The sequence below is a fragment of the Salvelinus namaycush genome, chromosome 8 (assembly GCF_016432855.1).
Source record: "Salvelinus namaycush isolate Seneca chromosome 8, SaNama_1.0, whole genome shotgun sequence".
NCBI classification, from domain to species: Eukaryota; Metazoa; Chordata; class Actinopteri; order Salmoniformes; family Salmonidae; genus Salvelinus; species Salvelinus namaycush.
This window is the reverse complement of record NC_052314.1, coordinates 31,743,925-31,755,468: the sequence shown is the minus strand read 5'-3', so window position 1 is coordinate 31,755,468 and position 11,544 is coordinate 31,743,925. Positions and strand designations below refer to the sequence as shown.

The window sequence follows — 11,544 nt, the reverse complement described above, 5'->3', positions numbered from 1 at the left end:
TCCAGTGCTGGTCCTATAATGTAGCCTTTCAGAAGCGTTGCCTTCACACAGCCTGTCAACACCCTCTGCTCTGTGATGTCCATGCTGTCCTGAATCCAGCAGTCTGAAACTAGAAAACAGCCTACCACATGGTCCTAAAGCACACTGGAGCCGGGTTTTGTATAACAGTGCAATGATAAAACTTGAAGGACAAAAATGCAATTTCAGAATGTGTGGGGGGGCTCATGTCCCCACCGGTCCCCATTGAAAGTTGTACCCCTGGGCCTGGCATACAGATAGTGAAGTGGGTGCATGATTTAATATTAGTGTAGGATGCACAAACTGTCCCCACATTATGGTTAATTTTCAGTAGCCCCGCCCACTCGGAGTTTGGCATGTCTTAAATTACTATATGGTTCGCACGCTGAGAGGAGTATGTTCATGGTTTGCTTGGGGGGAGATAGGTGAACGTTGTAGAGGTAAGTGGCAGAATGCAGCCTATGAATGAATGACTAAGCTTTCTAGTGAGAAAGAGATGCGCATTTATTTTGACAGTTTATGATAGACAGGCTATAGCGTACAGCCTATAGGCGCCGAGCCTCTTATTGAATAGGCATCTCATTACAGTGATTTTAAGGATCATCAGGCATTTGACTGCTGTCATGATATTCGTTTATTTTAGTGGCGTGTAAGCAGACATTATTATTGCGAAATATTAGATACAGAATACATTTTAGCCTACAATGGAGTAAAATCGGATGAAACATTTCGATAAACATGCATTATAGAGTCTGTGTTATAAAGTGTGTCATAAAGTTTGTCGCAGGGTTTCACTACAAACTAAGAGTTGGGCAACCTGTTGGGTAGACCCGACGCAAAGCTCCTATGTTGTCCGTTTGTATTGATGAAAACCATACGTCACCTGTCTGTCGCGAATGTTGAAAGAAATTCAATTTGAACCTACTCTGCAGATTGTCAGCCGTTCGTAAATTCACTCTGTCCATCTACTCCTATATCAGAGCACTGAATGTGCCAGAGCTCAGAATAATTGATGAATTTACGAACGTGCATTACCGGTAGAATCTGACCGGTGTCAGTAGCCTAAAGGTCTGCAAAAAAAAACGTAATTAAATTATTGCCAGCAGCACATATAGTCACTAACGTTCTAGATAACATCAAAACAGCCTTACCAACTCTGCTAGAGCAAGTGAAATAGTCAGAGTTACGTTATCTCTCATTTGTGTCTGGAAGTAGCTACTGTAACAAGCTAGCCAACTTTAGCCAGTTAGCTTGGATGCTTGACTGCTGTTGAGGTCAGAACGCTCGAATCAACCCTACTCCTCGGCCAGAGCGTCCAGTGTGCGCTCTGAATTTACGAACAGACAATCTGATAACGCTCTGAATGTAACGCTCTGAATTTGCAAACGACCCAGAGCACTCTCTGATACACTGGAGGCAATTTACGAATGCAGACACCGCTGGAATGCGGTTTTGAAATTATAAACTGGGTGGTTTGAGCCCTGAATTCTGATTGTCTGACAGCCGTGGTATATCAGACTGTATACCCTGGAATGTAATGAAATTCCAAAGATCTGGAAATCAGCATTTGTCCTACCACTTTAAAAGGGGGAGATCCAACTCTTAAATAATTATAGGCCAATCTCAAAGCTGTCACCCCTGGTGAAAATACTTCAAACCCTTGTGAGTGAACAGCTAAAATAGTTTTTATTTACTAACTCTATTTTATCAATCTACCAATCGTGCTTCAGGAAGAAGCATAGCACAATTACAGCAGCTATGAAGGTTTTAAATGATATCACTGAAGCCCTTGGCAAAAAACAGCACTGTGTCTCACTTTTTATTGATCTCTCTAAGGCTTGTGATACAGTTGATCATGCTATACTAAGAAAGAGATTGTCGAGTGTTGGTCTTTCGGAGCATGCAGTTGCATGGTTTGCTAACTATCTGTCTGATATAACTCAGTGCACTCAATTTGATGGGCTCATGTCTGTTAAATTGTCTGTCTGTAATGGTGTGCCCCAAGGCTCTGTACTTGGTCCTCTCTTATTCACTATTTATATGAATAATTTAGACAAAAATTTCCAAAATGCACAACTTCATTTTTATGCTGGTGATACTGTTATTTACTGTTGTGCCTCGTCTCTTACAAAAGCTTTCCAGAACTTGTAAACTGCTTTTTATACTGTTCAACATACCTTGTGTCAATTGAAGCTTATCCTCAATACTGACAAAACTAAACTAATGGTATTTTCTAAAGCAAGAATTAGACCTCTGAACTTTTCACCTATTATTACCTGTCAGGGCAATGTGATTGAAACTGTAACCTCATATAAATATCTTGACATTTTAATTGATGACGGCCTCTCTTTTAAATTGCATATTCAACAACTTACAAAAAAATTCAAGCTGAAATCGGGATTTTATTGTAGGAATAAGGCCTGTTTTTCTTTTGAAGCCAGAAGGAGGCTAGTATCAGCTACATTTATGTCTTTACTAGACTACGGGGGTATTTTGTATATGAATGCTTCCGCTCAGTGTTTAAGATCAATTGACACCCTTCACCATGGCACTTTGAGATTTATTTTAAACTGCAAACCCTTACGCACCACTGCACTTTGTATACCAGGGTTGGCTGGCCTTCTCTAGTCACTCGTAGGCTCAGTCACTGGTATACTTTTATTTACAAAGCCATTTTGGGTTTACTACCTTTTTATTTGGGCATTTTTATTGTTCAGAAATGTGGTGGGTACTCTCTTCGTTCGCTGGACTTTATCCTGCTAACTGTTCCAAATGTTCGAACTGAATTTGGTAAAAGGGCTTTCATGTACTCTGTATCATCATCTTGGAACGCCTTACAAAATACTTTTAAACTGGAAGAACTTGTCCCGATTGGTATTTTTAAATCACTGATGAATGATGTTGAGACTGATTCCCTGACCTGTCAATGTTTTTAATTAGCTGTTTTTGATTTTGTTATACTCTTGTGAATTCTAGGGTTTTTACTGGATTACTTGTAGTTTTTCATGTTGTTTATCTGTAATTTTTGTAATGACTATCTTGGCCAGGATGCTCTTGAAAAAGAGATTTTAAATCTCAATGAGCCCTTCCTGGTTAAATAAAGGTTAAATATATATATTTTTTTTTAAATACCACGGGTATGACAAAACATGTATTTTTACTGCTCTAATAACGTTGGTAACCAGTTTATAATAGCAATAAGGCACCTCAGGGGTTTGTGGAATATGGCCAATATACCACGGCTAAGGGCTGTATCCAGGCACTCCGCATTGCGTCATGCTTAAGAAAAGCCCTTAGCCGTGTTATATTGGCCATATACCACACCCCCTCCTGCCTTGTTGCTTAATTATAAATTGGGTGGTTCGAGCCATGAATGCTGATTGGCTGACAGCCATGGTATATCAGACCGTATACCACGGGTATGACAAAACATTTATTTTTACTGCTCTAATAACTTGTGGGGATCGTTTTTTTTTGACAGAGAGGAAGAGGGTATGCTGCAGACCCACATTTGGAAGTCTGTTTATTAATATCAGGTGTGTCATTTCAGCTAAATTTAGGTTATGGCAAAGTGACAGCCCCCCCTCCCCTCCCTATTTTGAATAGGCTACGTAAGGTGGAGTCTCCCATCTGCATTCCCATGTTATTTCCAACAATTGGGATTTGAAGGTCAAGGTTAGTAGGTCAATTCCCACTATGATAATGCTATAATTGGATGTAGAATATTTTGAGGTGTTCAGAGATCTGTTCATTTTGTTTCTGTTGACCATATTCTTTACATTAGAGGATTTTTATGTGGTGATTTTAGGACGCTAGTGAGTGCTGTGTGTTAAGACATATTTTGGTAGGGTATTTCTATAACTCACGTCTAACTCATTATAATAGCGTTTTTTTTCTTCTAAAATAAATGTAGATATCCTTTGGGCCTACAGAATTAGCCAATACAGCCTGAGATTGGTTTGGATGCGGGTTTGATAGACGTCATCCATGACACAATTGTAGCTTACCATCCGGATAGTTAATAAAAGATGCATACTTGAAGAGAGAAGTTCTCCTGATATTTTTTAGACCTATCCGTGCCAGTCACAATCAATAAATCGGAAGCCTTTCAACATTAGGCTACAATATTTTCTGCAGATTGTCTTTGGCTATCAGTCTACTGCACATGCACATACACGCACAACATGAGCGGATTAACTTGGTCAAACATTTTATTTATAAAAGATGATCAGAAAGAATGTGTCGGTAACTCTGCATTATAGTATAACTTATTTATTTTGAACGAAAGCCACAACTAGTACACGAATGAGTCACTTTATGCTGACAAATATCACACTTGACTCGAGCCTGGGGAATTCCTGATTCTACCTGGATTATGTTGGATAGGCTTCCATTAAAGAACACCCTCTGTTCTGTTAGACAGGTAACGCTTTATCCACAAATTTAGCAGGGGGTGTAAAGCCATAACACATACGTTTTTCTAGCATTAGACTATGATCAATAATGTCAAAAGCCGCACTGAAGTCTAACAAAACAGCCCCCACAATCTTTTTATTATCAATTTCTCTCAGCCAATCATCAGTCATTTGTTTAAGTGCTGTGAGTGTCCTTGCCTATAAGCGTACTGAAAGTCTGTTGTCAATTTGTTTACTATAAAATAGCATTGTATCTGGTCAAACACCATTTAAAAAAAATAAGAAGTTTACTAAGGGTTGATAACAGGCTGATTAGTTGGCTATTTAAGCCAGTAAAGGGGGCTTTACTATTCTTAGGTAGGGAAATTACTTTTGCTTCCCTCCAGGCCTGAGGGCACACACTTTCTAGTAGGCTTAAATTGAAGGTATGGCAAATAGGAGTGGTAATATCGTCCGCTATTACCCTCAGTAATTTTCCATCCAAGTTGTCAGACCCCGGTGGCTTGTCATTGTTGATAGACAACAATACTTTTTTCACCCTCTTCCACACTCACTTTAGGGAATTCAAAATTACAACGCTTGTGTTTCATAATTTGGTCCGATATACTTTGATGTGTAGTATCAGCGTTTGATGCTGGCATGTCATGCCTAAATTTGATAATCTTGCCAATGTGATGAATGAGCAATCTGATTCAATGAATGATGGAGCGGAGTTTACCTTTTTGCCCAAAATTTCATTTAAGGTGCTCCAAAGCTTTTACTATCATTCTTTATGTCATTTATATTTGTTTCATTGTGTAGTTTCTTCTTTTTATTCAGTTTAGTCACATGATTTCTCAATTTGCAGTACGTTTACCAATCGGTTGTGCAGCCAGACTTATTTGCCATTTATTTTGCCCCATGCCTCTCAACCATACAATTTTTCAATTCCCCATCAATCCACGGGGATTTAACAGTTTTTATAGTCATTCTTATTAGTAACTGGAATAAACAATTTCATTAAATGTGTCAAGTGCAGCATCTGGTTGCTTCTCATTACACAACACGGACCAACAAATATTCAACAACATAGGAATCCCTACAGAACGTATTGTATAACCTCTTATACACAATATTAGGCCCAGCCTTTGGAACTTTGGTTTTCCAAGATATGGCTACTATATTGTGATCACTACAACCGATGGGTTTGGATACTGCTTTCAAGCACATTTCTGCAGCATCAGTAAAGATGTCATCAATACATGTTGATGATTTCATTCCTGTGCTGTTTGTAACTACCCTGGTAGGTTGACAGTCAGATCAGAGGCAGTAGGGATGACCACGTGTTCTGTTGATAAGTGCGTGAATTTCACCATTTTCCTGTCGTGCCAAGCATTTAAAGTGTAACGAGTACTTTTGGTTGTCAGGGAAAACGTATGGAGTAAAAAGTACATTATCTTCTTTAGGCATGTAGTGAAGTAAAAGTAAAAGTAATAAAAAGTAAAGTACAGACACCCCAAAAAACTTCTTAAGTAGTACATTAAAAGTATTTTTACTTAAGTACTTTACACACCACTGGTTACAGTTTGAAGCTTTCTCTTGAGGGGGCAGCCTGATGAAAGCCAGTCAATATTTAAATCATCCAGAAAATATACCTCTCTGTTGATATCACATTCATTATCAAGCATTTCAAAAATGTTATCCAGATACTGACTGTTAGCACTTTGTGGTCTATAGCAGCTTCCCACCAGAATTGGCTTTAGCTGAGGCAGATGAACCTGTAGCCATATTACTTCAACAGTATTTAACATTAAATCCTCTCTAAGCTTTATAGGAATGTGGTTCTGAATATAAAAGACCACACCTCCACCTTTAGCATTTCTGTCTTTTCTGTAGATCTTATAACCATGTATTGCTACCACTGTATCATCAAATATATTATCTAAGTATGTTTCAAAGATTGTCAGAATATGAATGTCATCTGTTACTAGCAAATTATGGATTTCATTAACCTTGTTTCTTAAACTACATATATTAACATGGGCTATTTTTAGCACTTTTCTGGGATGCTTTATTATTATCGTTATTATCGTGTCTACAGAGGTAGACTGTCATGACTTCTGCCGAAGTCGATGCCTCTCCTTGTTCGGGTGGTGCTCGGCGGTCGACTTCGTCGGTCTTCTAGCCATCGCCGATCCATTTTCCATTTGTCTTGTCTTGTTTTCCCACACACCTGGTTCTCGTTTCCCTCATTATGTGTTGTGTATTTAACCCTCTGTTTCCCTCATGTCTTTGTGTGGTATTGTTTATTCTGTTTCATGTATTGCGCACGTTAGTCTGTTGTGCTGGGTTATGTTAACCCGTATTGTTATTTCGTGTTCACTTTGCCGTGTGTTTTTGGTTCGACAAAATAAAAGGCTCCGTTGGCTACGCCATATCTGCTCTCCTGCACCCGACTCCTTTACAACCATTTACACATACCTGACAGAATACCACACCCATTATGGAGTCAGCAGGAGCAGGTACCTATGGTAGCGGATGAACGTCTGTTCCACCTGCGGCAGGGGACGAGGAGCGCCTAGGAGTTTGCACTGGATTTCCGCACCTTGGCCGCCAGAGCGGGATGGAGCGACAGGGCCCTCATCGACCACTACCGTTGCAGCCTGCGTGAGGATGTCCGCCGGGAGTTGGCCTGCAGGGATACCACTCTTATCCTCGACCAGCTGGTGGACATGTCCTTTCGGCTGGATAACCTGCTGGTCACCCACGGACGTCCAGAGAGGGCACTGTCGATTCCATTTCCCAGCACCACCGCTCGGGTGCCTATGGAGCTGGGAGGTGCTGCGCACAGGGAGACCGGAGGAGGGGCTGTCACGTGTACCATCTGTGGCCGCAGAGGTCACACTGCTGGTCGGTGCCGTGTTGGCTCCTCTAGGGTTCGAGGAGACAGGTTTCATTCGCTCCTCTATATCCCCAGCTGGTGCAGGCTTCTTCTTCTTCACCAAACTGGACCTCCGCAACACTTACAATCTGGTGAGAATCAGGGATTGCCAGACTCTAGCCACCCTCGTCATAGACTGTTCTCTCTGCTACCGCACGGCAAACGGTACCGGAGCGCCAAGTCTAGGTCCAAAAAGCTTCTTAATAGCTTCTACCCCCAAGCCATACGACTCCTGAACAGCTAATCAAATTTGCATTGACCCCCCCCACCCCAAATTTGATTTGATTTTGACACACTCACTCATCCCTGTCGCATAGGGCAGCAACAAAGGCTCTCTATTTCTGTCTGTCTCTGGCCGTCTTCTCCACCATGCCCCAGCTCTGGTGATGTTGTTGGAGCTCTGTCTCGATAGTTTTTCGCCACAATGTCTTGGGCCTCCCCCTTTTACGTCTGCCCTCTGGATCCCCGACACACAACACAGATAAATTAGGATTCAGATGCTTCAGAGCCTGTTATGAGGCGCATACAAACTGCTTGCCTCTTCTCCTTTGTATTGTGGCAGTTTTTCCAGGAGCACTAAAACTTTAATAAACCCTTCATAGATGCTTTATAGGCATTTTATAACACTTACTAAACTCACATTTTGCATGTGATGCACTCAATTACAATATTGTGAAAGCTTAGGAAATATAGTGTTATTGTTTGAAAAGTACATTTGTCTTCACTGTGATGAATAGAACACTGTATTTGTTTTTGTGTTTGTCTTCCAGGCCCTGCCAAGAAGGTGAGCTCAACCTCGAACCACATTCACCACCTCTATAATATCCAATATGGCTGAAGGAATGCCTTCATGGACCTCCGAAAGGTTTGTTGATCAAATGTACATTTCAAAGAGAAGTATCAGGAAAAACGTAATGAACAAAATGCATTACGTTTCCCACGTGCCCTCAGAGAATGTAACAGTCAGCACTGCTTACAAAGTGGAAAGTGACTCTAACCCATCTGATACTGACGATACCGACTCCCTCTCAGGTAGTAGCTTCACTGGGATGATTTATTTAAACCCACAAACACCTACCTGGACTCTAGCTGAGAAGTTTACTGAACTCAACTCTGGAGAAGACAAGAGACTGTCTACCTATCAGGACCTCTGTGGTCCTCCAGGTTCACCCACGGCCATTGAACATAATATTCCCAATAGGAGAGGCTCTACTGGCGTGTATGGGGTCTACTCAGACTCATCACAACAAGAGGAAGGCAACATCAAGAAGGTTTCTAAAAGCAGATTGCAGAGGAAAGTGTCTAGCGGGAATCCTTCCGATCTGAAGCTGCGTCTGGTGAGAGAGATCAGGCCCAAACCCAACGAGGCTCCGTCTGATGTGCGTTGTGATGTGCGTGAGATGTTTGATGTGTGTGGGAAAAAGGGAAATGGGAAGAGTGGAGTATCACTAGTAATTCCCCCTCCATTAAACAAGGCTGTGGCCATGATTGATGCCTGTGAGAAGAATAAGGTGCCTATAGTGTTTACTGCCATGAAGAAACGTGGTGTAGAGGGAGACACAGAGAACCGGCCCTATAAGTGCACTCACTGCAACTGGGCCTTTAAGAAGTCCAGCAATCTGCAGAGTCATCTGGATACTCATAGTGGCCTGAAGGCTCATGTGTGTGACCTATGCGGCAAGGCCTATTCCCACCAGGGCACACTGCAGCAGCACAAGCGCCTGCACACCGGAGAGAGACCGTATCACTGCCCCTTCTGTGACAAGACCTACATCTGGTCCTCCGATTATCGCAAGCACATCCGCACGCACACCGGAGAGAAGCCATACGTATGCGAGACCTGTGGCAAGGACTTTGTGCGCTCCTCGGACCTGCGGAAGCACGAGCGTAACATGCACACCAACAACAAACCCTTTCCATGTACGCAGTGCGGCAAGACCTTCAACAAGCCGCTGTCCCTGCTCCGCCATGAGCGGACCCATCTAGGCGAGCGGCCCTTCTGCTGTTCCGTTTGCGGGAAAGCCTTTGCCGTGGCCAGCCGCATGGCAGAGCACCAGATGGTGCACACCGGGGTGAGACCCTACACCTGCCTGGTCTGTTCCAAATCCTTCACCAAGTCCTCCAACCTGCTGGAGCACCAGGCCGTGCACAGCGGCATCCGCCCCCACAAATGCTCCCAGTGCAGGGTGGTGTTCGCCATGGTGTCTCGCTTGGTCCGTCACCAGTGCGTCCATACCGGAGAGAAGCCCTTCAACTGCACAGGCTGCAGCATGTCTTTCAGCCGCACAGCTGCTCTGAAGCGCCACCAGGAGCAGACGTGTGCCGGGAGGATCTTTGTATGTGTGAAGTGTGACAAGGCTTTTCAGTGTGCCTCTCAGCTCACTGAGCACATGCTGAGCCATGACTCTACTGTTGCTGATTCTGCTGTCGGAAACACAGACGACTGATTGATGCTATTGATGTTTGGGAGCTACCCTCTCATGTAGTACACACTGTTGGTTTAGTCAACCTTATTGATCTTTACATGCTAGGGCAACATCCTGCTAGTCTGCTAACCTTTAAGGATCCTCTGACAATGCATTCAAAAAAAATATTATATTTAATTGTTCTAACGTGAAGCCTGAGTTTGGCTGGGGAAAAAAGTACAATTGTTTAGGCAGATGTATGACGCTCAGAAATTATATGTAGCAAATTTAGAAAAATGTTCGATGTTTTTGCATGTACATTGATTAATGAATCTTATGCTAGTCAAATACACAGTTGAAGTCGGAAGTTTACATACACCTTAGCCAAATACATTTAAACTCAGTTTTTCACAATTCCTGACATTTAATCCTAGTAAAATATCCCTGTTTTAGGTCAGTTAGGATCACCACTTTATTTTAAGAATGTGAAATGTCAGAATAATAGTAGATAAAATGATTTACTTCAACTTGTATTTCTTTCATCACATTCCCAGTGGGTCAGATGTTTACATACACTCAATTAGTATTTGGTAGATTGCCTTTAAATTGTTTAACTTGGGTCAAACATTTCGGGTAGCCTTCCACAAGCTTCCCACAATAAGTTGGGTGAATTTTGGCCCATTCCTGCTGACAGAGCTGGTGTAACTGAGTCAGGTTTGTAGGCCTCCTTGCTCACACACACTTTTTCAGTTCTGCCCACACAGTTTCTATGGGATTGAGGTCAGGGCTTTGTGATGGCCACTCCAATACCTTGACTTTGTTGTCCTTACGCCATTTTGCCACAACTTTGGAAGTATGCTTGGGGTCATTGTCCATTTGGAAGACCCATTTGCGATCAAGCTTCCTGACTGATGTCTTGAGATGTTGCTTCAATATATCCACATAATTTTCCTTCTTCATGATGCTGCCACCCCTGTGCTTCACGGTTGGGATGGTGTTCTTCGGCTTGCAAGCTTCCCCCTTTTTCCTCCAAACATAACAATGGTCATTATAGCCAAACAGTTCTATTTTTGTTTCATCAGACCAGAGGACATTTCTCCAAAAAGTACCATCTTTCTCCCCATGTGCAGTTGCAAACTCTAGTCTGGCTTTTTTATGGCGGTTTTGGAGCAGTGGCTTCTTCCTAGCTGAGCAGCCTTTCAGGTTATGTCGATATAGGACTCGCTTTACTGTGGATATAGATACTTTTGTACCTATCTCCTCCAGCATCTTCACAAGGTCCTTTGCTGTTGTTCTGGGATTGATTTGCACTTTTCGCGCCAAAGTACGTTCATCTCTAGGAGACAGAACGCGTCTCCTTCATGAGCGGTAGGATGGCTGCGTGGTCCCATGGTGTTTATACTTGCGTACTATTGTTTGTACAGATGAACGTGGTACCTTCAGGCGTTTGGAAATTGCTCCCAAGGATGAACCAGACTTGTGGAGGTCTACAATTTTTTTCTGAGGTCTTGGCTGATTTCGTTTGATTTTCTCATGATGTCAAGCAAAGAGTCACTGAGTTTGAAGGTAGACCTTGAAATACATCCACAGGTACACCTCCAATTGACTCAAATTATGTCAATTAGCCTTTCAGAAGCTTCTAAAGCCATGACATCCTTTTCTGGAATTTTCTAAGCTGTTTAAAGGCACAGTCAATTTAGTGTATGTAAACTTCTGACCCACTGGAATTGTGATACAGTGAAATAATCTGTCTGTAAACAATTTTTGGAAAAAATGAATAGTGTGA

The 11,544-nt window shown here is 42.3% G+C and overlaps 1 protein-coding gene across 1 annotated transcript; it reads left to right on the top strand.

The window, feature by feature from the left end:
- Positions 1–8,276: 8,276 nt before the first annotated feature.
- LOC120052098 (zinc finger protein 648-like) lies at positions 8,277–9,800 on the top strand. Its single transcript, XM_038998950.1, has one exon. The coding sequence runs from the start codon at positions 8,277–8,279 to the stop codon at positions 9,798–9,800; it is 1,524 nt and encodes a 507-aa protein (XP_038854878.1).
- The last annotated feature ends 1,744 nt before the right edge of the window (positions 9,801–11,544 follow it).

Coding starts and splice junctions, on each gene's coding strand:
- LOC120052098 (XM_038998950.1), top strand. CDS start 8,277: ATGCATTACGTTTCCCACGTGCCCTCAGAGAATGTAACAGTCAGCACT.